The following is a 20,221-nucleotide window of genomic DNA, read 5'->3' as shown; positions in this document are numbered from 1 at the left end:
TTCCCAGGATCACAGATGCGGTACATCAGACCAGATTTGAATTTAGATCTTCCTGACACAGATCCAGTCCTCTATTCACTGTACCACCACTTGCCTCAACAAAACCAAGAATTTCCAAGCATTTGTGATAAAAATCTCAGTGCTGAAAAGAAACTTTGAAATGCAAACACAGAAAGTAAGATTAAACCAAGGAAGGTAAATACATCTGAGTAATTGGAAGGAACTACCATACATACATAAATACATATATATGAAGTGATCATATTCTATTTGAGAGAGAAGAAACAAGTTGCCTTCAGAACTCTAATGTCATTAAGGGTCATAGAGAAAGTTAAATAAAACAAACAGAAGGCCTAGGGGATGGTTTTGTTTAATTTTGATGGTTTTGAGAGAATAAAGTAAAAAGAAGGGAAAAGGAATATATTTTGGAGAAGAGGGGGCAAAGAAAGCAACAAGACATATAATCGAACATAACTGGGGTATGTGAGAAGATTATATAAATATTGAGGAAAGGGTTGGGGGAAGGAAGCAGGCTTCACAAAAACCTCACTTTAATCTGAACCACATAAAGAAGAGATAAACACACATACTAATATGCATACATACATACATACTCAGAGAATTTGGTGAAGAAATATATTGCTTATTAAAGGGAAGCAGGTGGACCATGGACAGAGAAAGAAGGATCTCAAAGGGAGGATAAAATATGAAGGAAACTTTTTATAGCCAAAACAAACTATAATTTCATGGAGTAGGTCATGCATGGGAGATTAAAAGCAAAAAGTGCAGCTAAGAATCTGTGACCAGGGTCTGGGTAGAGGAAACTGGGTCAGCTGAAAGGAAGAAAATTACTTTTATTATAGAATCACTAGTGTTGTACAAGTACCTCACTCATCACTTTTTTTGGAAAGACAAGGGCAAAGGGCAAAGAGGAGGAAAAGTTTAACTGAATAGGATGAAAGGAAATATACAATTAACAATCATAACCATGAACATGAATGGGATAAACTCACTCATTCAACAGAAGACAGTAGCATAATGGGTGAAAAATGAGAAAACAATAATGTGTTGTTTACAAGAAATATACGTGAAACATAAAAATTTATTCATCATTTAAATGGAGTGGTTTGATCAGTGAAAGATGAGTCATAAGCAAAGCTGATTTCAATGTCAGGGGATGAAACCTGAAAGGAGGTTTAAAAGGAAAAGAAAAAAGAATAAAAAACTGTGATTGGGGATAAGGTAAGGGGGAAAAGATGAGGAAACAGTGAAGTGGAAACAGATTATTTCAGTTATAGATTTCTAATATTAAGCATAGTCCTCTTTAACCACCATTTTATTTTTTGTAAAGAAGAAGTAGGGGCAAAGAGGAGCAATAGGTTTGAAACATAAAGGTTCACACTGAGTTAAAAGATTTTGCTGGGGCAAAATCTGTTATCCTTTAGCTGAACTAAAAAAATGCAAGGTTAATAATCAGAAAAAGTAACAGTATGAAAAAGAAATAATTAAAGAGATAAAACAGGGAAACTACATTTATACTTAAAGACACCATAGTTAACAAATCAATAACAGTGATAAATATATATGGACCAAAAGGCATAGCCTCTAAATACTTAAAGGAAAAGTTGATTGAAGCATAGGAAGAAAGAGGCAACAAATGAAGGAGAAATAAAAGAAATTATCAGAAAACATTTTTGCCTAATTTTATGCCAACAAAATTAATAATTTAAATGAAATTATGAATATTTATAAATATATAAAATACCCAGGTTAATAGATCTATAAATAGAGAATTTAAGCAATCCAATTTCAGAAAAAGAAATAGAAAAAACCATAAATCACTAAAGGAAAAAACAACAACAATTTATCATCAGGCATTTTTACAAGTGAATTCTATCATGTATTCAAAAAACAATTGAAGCCAAATATTACATAAATGATGGGCAAAAATGATAGGGGAAGGTCTCCCACCAAACTCCTTCATACTTTTACGCATAGTTTTATGACACAGATATGGTCTTGAATGCTTGAATAAGGAGAGACAAAGTAGAGAAAATAGACTATAGACTGAATATTCCTAAAGAATATTAGGACAAAAATATTAAATAAAATATTAGCAAAGAGACTACAATTGCATATTAAAAGAACAGATAATACTATGAAGAATTTATACCAAAAATGCAGTTGGTCCTATATATGAAAAGCTATAAAAATAACAGACTACATTAAAAACAACAAAAAGCAAAAACTCACATGACCATATCAATACATACAGAAATAGCCTTTGGTAAATTGCAGTAACCATTTTAAAAATATTGAAAAGCAAAGGGATAAATAGATCTTCCTTTAATGTGGTAAACAGTAGCTTTAAAAAAACCTAGAGACAGCATTATACATACTAGAGAAATGCCAGAGGTCTTTCCAATATGATCAGGCAAAAAACCAAGAATATATATTATCATTATTATTTGATATTATATAAGGAACGATAGCTTTAGCAATAATGTAAGAAAAATGGAGGGAATAAACATAGTGAAAAAGGAAACAAAAGTATTGATTTTTTGCAAATGATGTGAAAGTCTTTTTAAACCCTAAAGATGTAACTGCACATTCATTGAAGTAATAAATAATTTCAGTCACATGGTGGAATATAAAATTAGCCCACAAAAATCATCTGTTTTTCTCTATACTACCAACAAAACTCCAGCAGGAAGAGACGGAAAGAGAAATTCCATTCAATAATTACAGAATATATAAAATATTTGAGAGTCTACCTACCGACAGAAATAGGAATTATATAGGTAAAATCACAAAACACTCTTTACAGAAATATATACCTATATAATTGGAGAGATATTAAAGCTTATGGCTAGTCATGACAAAAATGACGATAAATCTAAACTTTTTCAATGACCAAAACAATCAAACCACCAAAGGATTACTTTAGAGAGCTAGGAAAGTTAACATTAAAATTCATTTGGGAAAAAATATCAAGAAACTCTAGAGAAGTATTTTTTTAAGTACGAAAAAAGGAGTACTTGGTAGTAACAAATCTCTGGACTCTAAAGAATTGATCATTAAAACTGTTAAAAATTGAAAGGTTGATCAGTGGAATAGGTTAGGTATGCAAGGCACAAAAATGAATGAACATGGTAGTTGCATAGTGTTCAGTTAAACCAAGGACTCTAGTTACTGGGGCAAAGATAATGATTATTGGGAAAACTGGAATGTACTCTAGCAGAAATCAGGTTTAGACCAATATTTCACATCATATATCACAATACACTCCAAATGGACTATATGTATATGTGTGTGTATCTATTTATATCTATATAGATAGTGGGAAGAATTATTGATTAAACAAGGAATAGAAGAGATCTTAGAAGGCAAAATGGTTCATCTTGATTACACAAAATTGAAAAGCTGGGTAAGTATAATCAATAAAGTTAAAATTAGGAGGGAAATAACTGAGTGGAAAATATTTGCAATAAATTTCTTTGATAATTTAATAACCAAGATATGTGGGAAAATGAACCAAACACATAAAACTAAAAGTCATTCCTCAACAATTAAATGGTCAAAAGATATTAACAGACAATTCTCAAAGGAATAAATCTAAGATATTAATAACCATATGAAAAAATGCCCAAAATTACAAATAACAGATAAATGAGAACTGAAGCAATTCTGAAGCAATCACATACCCATCAGATTGAAGAAGTGACCAAAAAAAATTGTTGTTGTTGTTTGGGTGAAGAGACCCCATAATACAATGCTGATGGTCCTCTGAAAAATGGGCAAGTCATTCTAAAATTGAGAATTAAATCCCCAAAGTCACTAAACTGTGGATTTGTCCCACTGGGTTTATATCCCAATTAGATGAGATTATGAGCTTCCTGAGGGCAGTGATCATTTTTTGGTTTGGGTTTTGTGTGTGTGTGTGTGTGTGTGTGTGTGTGTGTGTTGTTCAGTTTTTGGTTTTGGGGGATTTTTTGGTACACTAGTGCTTAGCACAGTGCCTGGCACAGAGTAGGTGTTTAATAAATAATTATTGACTGACCAATTGACTAAGAGATCAAAGACAAAGGAAAGAGGCACATATGCAAACCAAAATATTTATAGCAGCACTTTTGTGGCAGCAAAGAACTACTAAAAAGGGGTTTACCCACCAATTGGAAAGGATTGAACAATTTATGATACACAACTATAATGTTATTGCATTATAAGAAATTACAAAAAGAATGAATTTAGAGAAATATGAGAAGACTTGTATAAAATGTTGCAGAGTGGGATGAGGAGAATTAGAGCAATGTATAGCTTGATTCTTTCAGGACCATATTCCAGTGTTATGTCACATCCTTACTGGTTCCTTTTTACCTGCCTATTAACATATTCAAGTCTCTCCAATCTGAAATAGCCTTCCATTGGCATGTCTACCACAGCCAGTCATTATTTTATCCCTCTCCTCATCACTGCCAAACATCTTGCCAAAGATGATTACATTTGATGACTATTTCCTTATCATATACCCTCTCCCCAACACTTTGTAACATCGTCTCATTCTACTGAAATTCTTCCAAAGATCACCTAATTGCCAAATTCAATTATCTTTATTAGTCTGCAACATCTGATTGTCCATTCTAATTCTACCTTTCCTGTTTGCTACCTATGGGACTTTGGACAAGTCATTTCACTTCCCTGGGCTCCAGCTTCCTTACCCATACAATAAGGGGGCTGGACTAGAATGCCCTCTGCTATCTCTTCCAACTCTATATCTATGATCCTCTGAATTTTCCTGGCCCAAAACTGTCCAATTCATCCCTTCCCTTTAGCACGTAAATTCCTCTAAAATAAACTATAACTATGCATAAGGCAAATAAAGCAGGACATGCCCAAAATATTTTTTTCCTTCAATGAAAGAATTTTCCATCATCTTAGGTTTGACAGATAGCCTGTCTTCAGTTATGAAAGTCCCCAAAGAAGAACAAATCTGTTACACTCTGGTCAACACATTTCCATGGAAATGAAATAGTGAAATGTGATGGAAACTTCACACTTGAAATAATGTGTCATTGTATTTTACAAAGGAGGGATTGGGCATCTTTGGGGTTGGGGGTGGGGAACGAAACCATCAGGGTACATTCCTGTGTCAGTTCATCAAGACAAGAAGCTGTCCTTGACGTATTTTCATGGAAATGATAGTTACCCTCCATGCGTATATAATTTGGACATGAAAAAATAACACAGATTGGAGAGAGAATGTTCAAAGAGGCCTAGAAGCTCCCTCCAAAGGCTAGCCTTCAAATGTACTGAACCGAAAATTTCAGAAGGGAAATAGAGCAGAGCCAAATTTCCTAGCTCTATATTTCTAAGTAAGAGCAATACATACACAGTAACCACAATAATGACAATGCCTATCTAATCTAGCCCATTCACCTCCACCCTAGCTATAGCTGGTCCCATTTTTCCTCCCTAGGATCAAGATGGGAGATCAGAATGGCCCAAGGGCTTTTTTTGGAAAGCATATTCTGAATCCTTTCTTAAGCTGCTGCCTGCAGTGCAGAAATAATTTAGTGAATGAGAGCTGATAAGAACAAAGATTCATTTCTCCAGAACTTGGGAGAGAGGGGAGAATGGTGGGATCACAGGATCATAAATTTAAAGCTGGAAAGGATTTTGGAGATCATCAAGTCTATTTAGCAGAGGAGGAAAGTAAGACTCACGAAGGTTACCTAGTAACAGAGTTGGGACTTGAGCCCAGGTCCTCTGACATCAAATTCAGCACTTCTTCCCCTATGGAAATTTTATGTGGCCAATTTTGTAGGTGATGATGTGGTTGCTGTATACTTTCACAGGGATTTGGAACACTGGATTTTCCTTGGTAAAAAAAAAATCCCTCCAGATATTAATGCAGAGGATGGGAAGAAAGACTTCAAAGTGTCCCCCTCCCTTCTTACCAAAGTCATGGTTCAGTCTCTTCATTTTGCCTTTTGAATAGAGAAAAGAGATGATAATGAAGACAAGAATATATGTGGTATATGGGAAAAAGCTCCAGATTTAAAGCCAGAAGTTCTGGGTTCAAATTCCAGATCTGTCATTAACTAGCTTGAATACAATATTTGACAAATTCCTTCACCTTTTAGGCAGTTTCATCATCTGCAAAATCCAGCTCTAAATCCTATGATACTGACAATAATTTCAAGTTGTCAGGAGGGTTGCTGAAGCAGCCAGGGCCTGTGTCCTCTATGGTTTTAGAGACTAATGTCCCCTTTTGGGAGAAAGTACTCTAAAAAAAAAAAAAAGAAAGAAAGAAAGGGGGAGAGGGAGGAGTGAGGTTGTGTTTATGCATTCTATTCCACAAAAAATCCAGCAGCCTCTCTCTGCCAGTTTATCTCATATCAGTCCTATTCAGGAATGGTTTCTAAAAGATTATGTTGGTGGCCTGGTATGTCTCCTGGGATGGGATGATTTATTTCCTTTTATTTGGGAAAAGGCTTTGCAGACAATGGATACGACTGACTGAATGTCATCAAGCAGGGGAGGGGAAGCAGAGTGGAATCCCAATGAATCCCTCTGGAGAAAGGCAAACAGGACAGGGGAGGAACAGCTGTTGTCAAGGGAAAGGATTATGGGAAAGGGGAAGGAAGTCAGATCTTGGAAGATTCCAAGGCAGCCAAGGGAAGCAGGTGTGGGGCAGAGAACCCAGGTGTCCCGATTCTCAGTTCAGCATGCTACCCACCACCTCCTTATCCCTTTGTTAGGTATCTTCCTCATCATCAGCAAGTATTCATTAAGTAGCTATTTGTATATGAAAAGACTCCCACAGACTTGGTTCCTGCCTTTTCACTGCTTCCAGCTTGAAGTATCCCACAGTTATGAAACCAAAGGGACACCTAAGACTCAGTAAGCGGTCACCTGGCTACTCTTGTCAGTCAGTCTCCAGTTGGCGAGGAGGGGGTGTTCCCATGTAGGAATTGTACAGGACTGCCTGAAAGTGTCCAGGAGCTTTTTCCCTTTCAATTTGATTCAGTGGAATTATTTATTAAATAATTTATGAAATAGCTACCTATGCAGAACGTTGTAGAAGTGATGGAGAAGATATAAAGTGGATATATGTCACAGCTAGACAGCTAGGTGGTGCAGTGGATAGAGCACTGGGCTTGGAATCAGGAAAACTTGTCTTCCTGAGTTCAAATCTGAACTCAGACACTTCCTTAACCCTGTTTGCCTCAGTTTCCTCATCTGTAAAATGGGCTGGAGAAAGAAAATGGCAAACCACTCCAGTATCTTTGCCAAGAAAACACCAAGTATGACTGAAATGACTCAACAAAAACATATGACACAGCCCCTGCTCTCTAGGTGGTAACAAATTAGTTTGGGGATAAGACACATATAGAGAAAACTGTCATATGTAATACATAATAACAGCATTGAAGATCTAGAGTTAGAAGGGACCTTAGAGGTCATTAAGTCCAACCTTGAGGAAACAGACAGGCAGAGATTAAATGACTTGACCAAAGGTCACAGAGCTAGTTAAGTCTTTGAGGTGAGATTTAAACCAAAGACTTCCAGACTCTAAGTCCATCCATCTATCCACAACACCATGTACATTAGAGAGTGCTAGAGAAAGTGTTGTATGACATCTGAGGAGCAAAGGGTCCCAGTTTGGGAAGGCTTTCATCCCCATTCACCCCAATGAGCTCTTCTCCCTCCTTGTTTCATATCTATATCACATTCACCTTACTCTTAAAATCCAACAGGCCCAAAAATGTGATAACTTAGCCCCAGAAGCATTTCATGGTAGGGTAACAGGGTGCAAACATACTCGATATCCCTGGCCTGGTCCAAATACAGATGTATGGTGCTCCCCAAAGGTTTGGAAAACTCTCTGGAGTGGTGTAAGTGCAAGCAAGGTGGTTTTTTGTTGTTTTCTTTTTGGAGTTCAGTTTCTTAGGCTCAGGCTAAATTACAAACATCTGAAGGAGTAATTTCCTTTGAACCCTAATAATTCACAGATAGGCTGAGGCACGTAGGTTTCCTGCCTTCTGGCTCTGAGACAATTAGGGACCAAGTCTTTATTATTTTTCTGGAAGATTGGTATTTTGCTTTGGGGACTTGCTCATGAGAAGGATCTTTTGATTCCCTGGATGGAATTCTGAGTGGCCATTTGTTAAGAGCTCTCCCCGACCCCCACTACTCAGATATTGGTGCTCTCCCAGTCTGGTGGTGTATGTAAGTGGTTATATTTCTTTGTTTATACAATTGGAGCCCTGTCTCTTGAATCTCCATGCTAATTTCTCTGCTTGTATTTTCTATATTCACTTCTTTCTACTTACCTATAATTAAAGTAAGATTGACCGTTCTAAAGTTGTCTTTCATTTAGAAAAGCAGATCAAGGAACCTGTGCTAGCAGCCCACCCTGTATGCTAGTGAGCTACTATAGGTGAGGGAAAAGTGCTGCAACGCATTTAAGTGGATGAAAAATTCACAGATTCTTGGAGCCAGAAATAAACTTAGAAATCATTTATTGCAACCCTCTAATTTTACAGATGAGGAAATTAGGCTCCATAAATCTGAAATGGCTTCTTCATGGTCACTGGAAGATATAATTGCTTAGATACTGTCAGTGATCTTTGAAAGAGGCACAACTAGGACTGTCAAGAGTTGTCACAATTTTCAAAAAGGGAAAGAATCTGCAGACTATAGGCCAAGACACTTCATTCCAATTCCTCACAAAATTCTTAGATGTAGATTAGGAGAATGGTTAGTGTAAATGCAGAAACATGTGGTGCTATCACGGTTTCATTAATAATAGGTCATGCTAAACAGATTCCACTTTCTATTTTGACAGTGTTTCTAGACTAACAATTGAGGATATAGTTGAGAACATAGATGATGTGTAGAGTTTATATATTATAGATAGGTAAGTGTATGTATGTATGTGTACATGTATATGCACACATATATATATAGTTTAGAAAGGTATAGCTGAAGATATAGTTTATATACACTTTGTAAAGCATTTGACAGATTATCTTGAGTTATCTTTGTGTACAAGATGGAGAGTTATGGAGTCAAACTCTAATAGAAACAGGGGCCACTAATCTGTTCATAAGAATCCCTTCAGGCTGAATATTGACTTGGTTTTTAAAATGTGATGTTGACTGTGTTTTATTATATTTTATTTATTTTGTTAAATATTTCCCAATTACATTTTAATTGGGTTCCAATAGCACTCCAGAGTATTGTGGGCCACATGTGGTCTTGGGGGTGGGGGTGGGGTATTTGACACCTGTATTCTAGATGGTTGTAAATTTAGGTGGCTGATGGACTAGGCTCAAAATTGAGTCATTAAACATTTAATGTCACCTTGGAGTCACTAGTAGAATATCTCAGAGATCTGTTGTTTAGTAATTCAGGAAGCAACGTAAATTAAGACATAAAGGACATTTCATATCAAACTACCTACATATGACCCAAAGTAAGAAAGTATAGTAAACACATTGGATGACAATGAGGATCCAAAAAATCTGAACAGAATAGAATGAGCCACATCTAATAAGGTATAATTTTATACAGAGAGATGAAAAATCCTATACTTGGGATAAACAAACAAAAGCAGCTGCAAAAATACAGGATGGGGGAGGTGTAGCTATGTAGTAATTCATCTAAAAAGATCTCAGGGTTTTAGTGAACTGTGAACTCAATGTGAACCCACAATGCAATACGGCAGTCCCCAAAGCTAACATATTAAGAGAAAACTAGAGTCCAGAATGATCATAAAATTATTATACTATGTGCTAGTCTGGCCATATCAGAGGTATTTTATTCAGTTCTGGGCTCTACCCTTATAGGAGGACACTGGCAAACTGGAGAATGTCTAGAGGAGAGTAACCAAAATGGGATACTTAAAACCATTGTCATGTGAAGGCAAGGTGAAGGAACTGAGGAGATTTAGTTTAAAGAAAAGAAGACTTATCAGGAACATGATGATTGTCTTAAAAAATGAAGAATTGTTAGGTGTAAGAGGACTGAGACCTGCGCTGCTTGGCCATACAGAACAAAACAAGGAACACGACATGGCAGTTGTAGAAAGGAAGACTTACGCTTGAAATGAAGAGACACTTTCTAATAATCAAAGCCATCTATTAGTGGAATGAACTGCCTTGGAAAGAAGTGAGTTTGCCATCAGTGAAGACCATAGGGTCACAGATTTAAAGCTAGAAGAAACATTCCTAGTTGCTGAGTCATTTTTTAAGTTGTATCTGACTCTTCGTGACCCCATTTGGGGTTTTCTTGGCAAAGATACTGGCATGGTTTGCCCTTTCCATGAGGAAACTGAGGCAAACAGGGTTAAGTGATTTGTCCAGGGTCACATAGCTACTAAGTGTCTGAGGCCACATTTGAACTCAGGAACTCAGGAAGAGGAATCTCAGGAGGAAAAAAAATTACAGCTCCTATTTATTTTAAAGGTAAGGAAATTGAGGCTCAGAGTGACTTGCCCAAGGTCATATAGATTGTAAGTATCAAAATCAATATTCGAATCCAGATTCTCTGGATCCAAAAGCAATGTTTTCATCCATTGTGGCTGAACCAGAGAAGTTATGAGGGGAAAATAACATGAAATAAGACTGAAAATGTAGGTGGGAGTCAGATTGAGGAAGCCTTAAACTCCAAAGTAGGTAGTTTATATTTTATCCTAGAGGCACTTGAGATTTTTAAAGAGAGGAACACTGTGTTTACTTATATTTAGAGAGATGATTTTGGCAGTCATGTGGAAGATAGATTGGGCAATGGAGAAACTGAAAGCTAGGAAGCCATTTGTGAAAGTATTATGGTAGCTTTGATATGAGGGTAGGTAGGTGGTGCAGTGGATAGAGAGCCAGGCCTGGAGTCTGGAAGACTCATCTTCCTGAGTTCAAATCTGGCCTTTGATACTTACTAGGTGTATGACCCACAGCAAGTTACTTAACTCTGTTTGCCTCAGTTTCCTCATCTGTAAAATGAGCTTGAGAAGGAAATAGCAAACTACCCTAGTATCTTTGCCAAGAAAACCTTAAATGGGGTCAAAAGAATAAGATAAGACTGAAACAACTGAGCAACAGCATTCATCAAAGTCCAGTAGCAGGACAAAAGTTAAGATGACTGGTAAATGCCCACAACCTGACATGAAGAGATGAAGGTCTGAACTAGGGTGTTGGCTTTGTGAGTGGAGAGAAGGGGATTGATGGAAGATACTGTAGAGGTAGAATTGACAAGACTTGGCAACTGATGCCATATGATGGGTGAAGGAAAGGAAAGAGTCAAGGATGACGCCAAGGTTACTAACCTGGATCATTGTGAGGAGGATGATACCCTCAGCAGAAATGGAAATTTGGAGGTAGGGCAGGTTGGAGAAAAGATAATGAGTCTATTTTGTGTATGTTGGAGTTGAGATACTTCTAAGCTATCCAGGGACAGATATCCGGAAGGTTATGGAGCATGACTGGAATAATGGAGCTAAAGAGTGACTGGATTTCTTCTACCAGGGTGATTTCCAGGGGATTCCTGTTCAGGTCCAGACTGGGGGAAAATAACCTTCCAACTCTGAGATTCTGTGATTTTGTGAAGTAGCAAAGCTCTACCTGAGTTTCCCCAAACCCAGTACTCTTCCCATGACACTGTTCTACCTCTTTGAGGTAGGAGAATTCTAAAAGAGGGCCTCTAGTGCAGGAATTTGACCCCCACCCCGACCCTTTCTGGCTCTCTAGCTGTCCCTTTGCCGTGGCTGCTGTGACAGCTTACCTTCCCCAGCAAAAGACTTCAGTTGAAGCGGAGCTAGCCTGTCTGAGTCTCCCGTACAAACAGCCTCCCAGGGAGGCAATTAGTTTTCATTATGCTGCTCAGTAGGATTAAGGCTTGAGGAAAAAACATTAAAAACCAAATCATGTGTTCCCCTAAACACCAAATCAGTATGTAATGGGCATGTTAGAAAAGTAGGATTTGCACCACTTGGGATCTGATTTTAAAAAAAGAAAAGAAAAATACACATACAAAAAAACCAAACCCAAGACAGGCAGATAGGAAGTGAGGCATGAAGGATGAGAGTGAGAATATGCTAAATAGATAAATAAATGAGAAGAGAGGAATAACTGTGCAAGGCAAGGATAGGTAGGATGGAAATAGACTAAGAGACCACAAAGATACCATTTTAGGGGAGAGAAACAAAGGAAAAAAAGTTGAAGAAAGATACATTTTATTACCTATTCCTCCTGGGTTTTCCCCCAGGAAAATGAAAGGAGAGAAAAACAGAAGAAAGGAAGACAGAAGGGAACAAGAAGGAAATGGAAGATTAGAGAATAAGGGGGTGGGGGAAGGGAAGGCAAGTTTGTAATCATTTAATGGTTTTTTTAATGTCCCCATCACACTTTCTATAAAGCTCCACACAGTGAAAGCTTTCAATAAATATCATGGACTGAAGAAAAAGAGAAATTAATGAGGGGGAGTAGAGAGAAAAGGAGAGAAAAAAGAAACACAAGATACTTCTCTATCTGATCTTCCCCAAGACACTCAGTGCTTTATGGATGAAGCATCATAAGCCATTGCAATCGAGATAGATGCCATGTAGAGAAATGGAAATCTAAAAAGATGTACCATGCAGGGCATGATGAGAACATAAAAGGTATGAATTCTTCCAAAGACCATTAGGAAAATGGTCCTACTAGACCTAGTGTGACCTAGAGAAGAAAGAACTTGAAGGAATGGCAAAGAGGTGGCTCCTGAAAAAAACAGAAGAGAGTGAAGACCAGACATAATTTGGAAGAACTGAGAAGGATCTCCATGAATAGACTTCAACCTATTGTTCTTAGCTTAACCCTTTCCCTTCCCTGAGATGGCCCCTAATAACTCAGCTCTCCATGCTTATGGGAAATGACTCCTCTAACCACCAGATTTCTCTAGAGTTAGTATGAACTTCCAGTCTAATCTAAGATTAGATTTTAAGACGAATTCTTCCAAACTTTCCTCCACTGCACTCCACTAGAAAGGGAAAGTGTGTATTTGATAAATATCCCAGTGTTCTAAATCCTATTACTCATACCAATGGTCAGTCACCAGAGGGGAGCACTGGGCCCTCCATTATTATTTTTTTTTTATATTTGACTTTGGAATGTATTTTATGACACTCTTTGTTGTTGGACGATTTAACACCATTGGATTGGAACTAGAAAGGACTTTAGAGGTCATCTAGTCTTCATTTTTCTCCATTATGCTTTGCTTTGGCTGACATAAAAATCAGTTTGTATGTTCTGACTCAAAACTGGCTGATGATGAGCTGAAGGGTAGCTAGAAGGCAGGGAATTAAGAATCCACTCACGAAGAATTGAAAACTATTTATAAGAAACCTAGTAACATAAGAGTCCTTATTCCTTTCCAAAGTCCTTCCCCACATGTCTCAGAAGATCAAGAGTTAGAAGGGAGTTTGGAAGTCTTTTGATCTTAACCACTTGCTTTTTACAGAGAAGAAAACTGAGACTAAGAAAGGTGAAAGTGTGTTACCTATGATACATAAAGTGAAGCCACCTCTCCTAACTTTTTCCACTATTATTCAGCCTCCTTTTCTGTATCATGTCAGAGGTGAAAACCTTGATGCCTCTAACTCGAAGTCTCTGATCCTATCATTTTATCCTTAGGGGTTAGTTGAGCAGAGTATTTCTTATTCTCTCCATTTTACACAAAGAGAAATTGAATGACAGAGTTGCCCAAGGCTATTTAGGTATCCTAGGAACTGGGCTTTGGGGAGGTTAAAAAAGAGCCCTCTAAGATGCAGGTTCTGGATTGTCTGCCTTTAGCATCTTTTTTCCTGACATAGTTCTACTGAGGTATTCCCATGTTTGATTTCAGTTTTATGAAGATCATAGGATCATAAACTGAATCTAGTTTAATTCCCTTATATCACAGATGAGGAAACTGAGGCCCAGAGAGTTTAAGTGTCTTACGCAAGGTCACACAGGTCTTAAATAGAAAAACTAGGATTATAGAACAGTACTTTGATTCCAAATTCCCCACTGTTTCCATTGTATCAATCTATGGAAAAAGAGAAAGGGAGGGCAGAAAAAAGAGAGAGGGAGGGAATAAAGAGGAGGAGGTGACTGAGGAGAGCAGAGGAGAATAACAGAGATGCTGAACTTCCTAATGAGGGGTAGAGTTACTTACTCCAGCACATCCCGGTTGAACTGTTTCTTGCTGTTTCCCAGGAACTCTCCAATCATTTGTCTGCTAAGTCCCTTTCGTTGCAGGAGGAAATGAGCCACACCAATGGGAGTGTCAGGGATGAAACCTCGGGAAATTAGGAACTGGATACCCTTGTCAGGGTTTCTGGAAATAAAGAAGGGGATCAGGGGAATGAACAGTAAGCTAGAGGGTTACCACTTCTCCACCTGTCATCAGTCCTTTCCAAATCCAACAAGCTCTCTACTATCTGATCTCAGAAGACAGAAAAAGTCTCAGAAGACATTTTGTCCAACTCCTATCTAAACAGGAATCTCCTCTACTCCCAATCTCTCTGAATATAGCCCATGATCACATTAGCTTTTGCAACTGCCATAACACACTGTTGCTTGTGTGTGTATTGAAGCTGCTGTACAGAAGACTCTACACATCTCTTCAGACCAATGGTCATTTAGCTATGCCTTCCCCAACTTATGCTTGTCAAATTTATATTTTGGTCCCAAGTATCAAACTTTATATTTATTCCCAACAAACTTAATATATTAGAGTTGACCCAATGTTCCAACCTGTAAAGTTATTTTTGGAACCTGATATTTGGTGTATTAGCTATCCATTTTAGCTTCAGGTCACCTACAAATCTTGCCATCAAAGTACTGACTTTTGTCAAATGATTGACAACAATACTAAACAGTACAATGTCAAAGACAGGTCTCTAGGGTACTGTACCAGAGACCTTCTTCCAAGTTGAAATGGAACCTATTCTATTATCTGGCTAGGGATATGGTAGTAAATGTTTAATAACCAGCTCTCCAGGGGGGAAAAGTGCTCCTGACATACTTTTAAGTTTAATCTACATTGTTAACATATTCTCCATTACTTTTTAAAGTCTAGGCAATGTGTAAAACAATAAACCAAGTCATAATATTTAGTAGTATTTGCCAATTTCCAAGATGTAAATGTTCAGACTGAAATCTTAACAATCAGCTCTTGAAAGCTGGTTCCAGCTGGCTCCAATCCACTCTTGCCCTCATTTCTCCCTCCTGTCCACAAAAATAGCATCATAGATTACTTTAAAAGTTTTACTAAAATCAAGGTAAGTGATAATCTACAGTATTTCCCTAATCTACCCAGAATTGCAATTTTAGGAGTTGGAAAGGAACAAGTCTAAGCAACCCTGTCTAAAAAAAGAAATGAGGTTAGTGTGGCAGGATTTAGCATGCCAGTAATTACTATAGTGCCTTGTGTATAATCGGTGCTTAATAAATGCATGGAGATTGATGACTTGTTCTTGATGAAATTATGCTTTATGACCACCACTCTTTTTATAGATGCTCCCTAACATCCCTTCAAAAATACATTTGAGAATTATATAGGGAATTACAATTAAGCTCATTAGCTTGTAGTCTGCAGACTGTACTTGCTTAACCCCTCTCTCCTTTTTGTTAAAATTAGACAACATTTGCCTTCTGCAATGGCACTTCTTTTCTCCAGTCCTTCAAAGATCAATTACAGTAATGATCTCAGATCAGTAATCCCATCTGCCTGTTCTTTTAGTACGCTAGGATATAATTCTTCTGACCCTGGTGACTTCCCCAACCCTTCCCCATTCACAGCCAGAGTCTCCTTCTGGTTACTACCAATCTTCCTACAATATTCAGAGCCCATTCCCCATTCCCCCAACCATCTCTGATTATCACCAGCTTCTTCCTCTCGTTTTCCTATCTCTGAGAAAACTTGCTTTCTCATACCTCTTCTCCCTCTCCCACCCAACTCCTCAATCGCCATCCCTCCCATTTCCCTTTCAGCTAAATTGTAAGACCAAATATGCTTGGATGGGAATTGAGGAAAGGGCATTCAAACTCCCTTAAGAGGGACAATGAAGTGGAGCTGCCAGGCTAGGGACAGCCATGAAACTTCTTGAGTTTGAATCCCAATGTGATTCAGTGAAGCATGCTACCCACCTTCAGATACAGAGATGATGGCCTCAAATTGCAGAAGGAGGTATCTTTTCAGACACAGTCAGTTCATGAATTTGTTTGGCTTGACTATGCATATTTGTTACAAAATGTTTGTGATGATGTGGAGGAAGGGAGAAGGGAAAGAGCTAAGGAAGGAGTTACCTCCTTTTGCTAACTCCCTTTGAAATTAATCTCTGTCCACCTTTTTGGGCATCAGTATTCTTCTTTGAAAGCATTCATAAATGGAAAAACATACAGGTCATCTCCCTATCTCTCTTCTCACAAAGTGATTGGGAAATCTGTGTAACAATCCAGAAATGGGGTAGGTTCCTAAAAGGATCTTCCTTCTTCCTCAGCACCTCTGACCAGAGCTTCTCCCTCCTCTCTCAGCTTCTTTCTCTGTATCTCAGTAGGCAGTTACCACTTCAGCTACTCATAGACCTGGTATTAATAAGGCAAAACTGGGAGAGAGCATAGTTTGGGAGAGAGAGAAAGTAGCCCAGCAAGGAAAATAAGGGAAGAGGAGGAGGGAAATAGTCATCTACCCTGGCAACTTTGACTTCTACTATCTCTTCTTCTAAGACCTACTTCCATCGCTTCATATAGAAGATGAGGAAACTGAGGTCCCATTAGAAAACAGTTCAAAATCAGGTTTCTATCATTCTGTGTAGGAGAGCAGAGAAAGAGAAATGTGTGTGAGGCTGGCTCCAGGATTATCCACAAATGTCTGGTTTTGTGCGTAAGAGAAGGAGATACCTGGCCACAGGTAAGTGTAAAGGGGGTACGGCCTTTGTTTTGCTTTGTTTTGAAAGAGGATAAGCAAAATATCTCATCAGATTAGGAATGGTATGGCCTACTCAATAAACTCCAGGGACTTACTATAACTTAACAGATAAAATATAAAATCCCCTTTGGCATTTAGAGCCCTTCATAACCTGGTCCTTTCCTACGTTTGCCTCTATGATCCACCTAAATTGGTCTGTTTGCAATTCCTTCCACCTGGTATTCCACCTCCCCTCTGTCCCTTGGCATACACAGATTGTTCTGGAATACACCCCTTCTTTATCCCCGCTTCCGGGTTTTCTTCAAGATTTATTTTCATGCAATTTTACCCCACTACAAAGTAAGCTCCTTGAGGGCAGTCTTTGTGTTTGGCTTTGTTTATATCCCCAGTGGTGGTACTTAATAAGTGCTTGCTGATCGACTCAACTTTCCTCTGAGTTCCAGTTCCACTTTTAAAATATACATGTAAATGTTTTGTGGATGCTTTAAAAAAAATTGCAATCACTTCATAAGTCACATTCTCTCTCCCTGCCTACTCTCTTCCCCTGCAAATAACTCTCCCTTATAAAAAGGAAGCAATTAAAACAAATCAACACATTTGTCATGCCTGACAATGGAACGCCAAGTGATGTTTTCTGGCTTCATGGTTACAACTGGCTAAATGCATGCATATGGCAGCAGTCCACTGTAGCACGCTCCTGGCTGCGTAATAGATTTGTGCACATTTGTTTCCCTACTTCCCCCATTCTCTTTCTCTTCCCTCATGTTCTTCCCTTTCTTCACTCCCTCCCTTAGTCCATTTTTCATTCCCTTCCCCTTGTATTCCTTCTCACCAACACATGACCCTTTATGTATCATCTCACTCATCCTATCTCTCTCTGCTGTCTATGCCAAATCTCTTACCTCACTTCTCTGTCTTTTACTCCCCATTTAAAAAACTCAGAACTTAACAGCTGCCAGATAAGAGAATTTCCATATACATGGTACAACAGAAAGATAGGTTTGTACATGAAATTATGAATCTATTATGTATGGTGTTTTTTCTTTAAAATATATATTAAAATTCAGCATGTTGCTTTCAAAACTATCCAACTTGTTTGTGATTCCTTGGCGTTCCTTCTTTTCTCTTCTATACATTTAAAATATATTTCCATGACCCTCTTTTTTGTTTTTTTTTGGTAAACCTACCTACTTAGGTAAAGCTAAGCTCCCTCCCAATTCCCCTTTCCTGCACTGGGAAAAAAAAAATTCAAAACCTTTGTAACTAACTGTGGAGTAAAGCAAAACAAATTCAAGAAAATATGTTTACAATTTTTTTCCCCTGCAGCTTAGGTGTATCATACTTCTATCTGCAGGCTTCATTGCTAGGCTTCTGTAATCATCTTCAACCCTTTTTTCCCATCTTTATCGCTCTTCTAGCAATTTTATCTCGCTTCCTCTACTATCTCATCTTCCTATTCCTCCTTCTCATATAATTATGAACTTCTAAACTGTAAGGAGCTGTAGTATCATGCAGAAACAGAGGCCCATATAGGTGAAGGGACTGGTCCATGGTCACAGTTTGCCTGTGTCAGAACTTGAACTCAGGTCTTTTGATTTCTAGCCCAGTGTCCTTTCCACTGTATCTTTCTTCCTTTCCCCATATCATCTTTCTTCCTGACTGTACTCTATGCCCCTAGCCCTCACTCCTACCTACTTCCCATGCCCCAGTCTAAGCTGGGGAGGAGAAGTGCAGGAGGTAGGTAGGGCCTGGCAAGGGGGCTGGGAAGACAGGAGAGGGCCCCATGACTCACATGTTGAAGAGGTTGAGGCCGATGCGATAGAGCCTCTTTCGGAGGGTGTCAGTGGAGAGTGTGGGGGATTTGCAGCTGGCTGGGTTCTCGCAGTGGTACCGGGGCAGGCTCAGTATCATAGCCTGCAGGGCCTCCTTTGAGGCTGACACCTCTGAGCTTGACTTGGCCGATTTGGTGGAGGTGCTGCTGCTGCTCAATTGCTCTGAGTTGTCACCAGTCTCCATCTCACCCCCTTTGCTTGACCCCCCTACCTCTTCTTCTTCCTCCTCTTCCTCACCTATTGCCCCCTCAGCTGCCTGCCCATTTGTATTCATGTCCCTGACAGCCTCAACTTCAGTCCATGTATGCCCAGTGGTTGAAGCAGATGAAGTCACAACAGGAGAGGCCAAAGCCTCAGCTCCCCCTGCCTCCTCTGTCTCCTCTTTGCCTGCTGCTGGGACCAGTCCAACCTGAGTCTCTTGTCCTCCCAGGCAATTGGCCACAGAAACAGCTGTAGAGGAGGAGACAGAGATGTTCTTACTGGCAATCTGTACTGTAACATCCCGGAAAGCCATCATGAGCGTGCTTCTGCTTTGGGGCAGCCCGGCCCCTGACCCACTGCCCTCCTCCTGATCCTCCAGGCTCAATTCTGCAGTTTCCTCCTGCTCCTTCAGTTCTGTCTCCAGGCCTGGGGGCCCCATCCCTCCAGCATGGAAGGTCTCGTGGATCTCGTAGGAGCCCCCTTCCTGGAGGGAGCACATAGTCTTGAGGCTCCAGGTGCTGAGAGCATCATCTATGGACTTAGCCAGGGATTGGACTTGCTCTGTGAAGGAATCCTCGAGCTCCGTGAGTGTGCCTGTGATGGTGGCTGGCAGAGATGGAGAGCGGACCAGGGGCAGCCCCATCAGCCCATAGCCCTCCATCAGAGCCTTCTCCGCTGCAAAGGTCTCTGGATTGGGGACCCGCACCTTGCGCAAGGAGATACGGCGAGGGAGTCGGCTCTCAAGCAGCGAGTTGCGTATCTTCTCAAAGTTCTTGCTAAGCTGATATTGGCGGAAGGCTGTCTGAATGGTGCAAGCTGCTCGCCGGGACACCAAGTGGCCTCCGTATTTGTGTTCTAGCATTTCAATCTGCAACACAACACAAAGGAGAAAGTGGTTTAGGATATGGGGACCCAGAGAAGCATCTCCTCTGTGAGTATGGCTAGCTATGCTGAGTACCAGATACAGTGGGAAATTATCATTGTGGTGAAATGTCTTGCTTGAACTTTGACAATGGCAGGCAATGCCAACTAGGTCTTTCAGGGAGCAAATCTAACAACCTCTGCCCAGTAGGAAAAACAAATGCCCATGATGCGATGACAATAGGCAGAGTTTCTGGAGTGGTAGAACAAGAGGGGTACAGATTCTAAGGGCTGGTATGTCCTACATGATGTCAGCTGGGGGTGGGGAGTTACAGATAGCAGATAGGAAGGAAAGGGACCTTCTTAGGCTTTAAGTA

The 20,221-nt window shown here is 39.3% G+C and overlaps 1 protein-coding gene across 2 annotated transcripts in view; it reads right to left on the bottom strand.

The window, feature by feature from the left end:
• The window catches only part of IQSEC3 (IQ motif and Sec7 domain ArfGEF 3), a 159,403-nt gene that overhangs the window by 35,269 nt on the left and 103,913 nt on the right, over positions 1-20,221 (bottom strand). For both annotated transcript variants that reach the window (XM_072654069.1, XM_072654070.1), the window contains 2 exons: positions 18,743-19,851; positions 14,194-14,355 (listed from right to left, as the gene is read on the bottom strand). In XM_072654069.1, coding sequence (XP_072510170.1) covers positions 14,194-14,355; positions 18,743-19,851 — 1,271 coding nt within the window. The remainder of the gene's footprint in view (positions 1-14,193; positions 14,356-18,742; positions 19,852-20,221) is intronic.

The sequence above is a fragment of the Notamacropus eugenii genome, chromosome 3 (genome assembly GCF_028372415.1).
Source record: "Notamacropus eugenii isolate mMacEug1 chromosome 3, mMacEug1.pri_v2, whole genome shotgun sequence".
Classification (NCBI taxonomy): domain Eukaryota; kingdom Metazoa; phylum Chordata; class Mammalia; order Diprotodontia; family Macropodidae; genus Notamacropus; species Notamacropus eugenii.
Note: the sequence above shows the minus strand (reverse complement) of the source record. Positions and strands in the feature narration are given on the sequence as shown.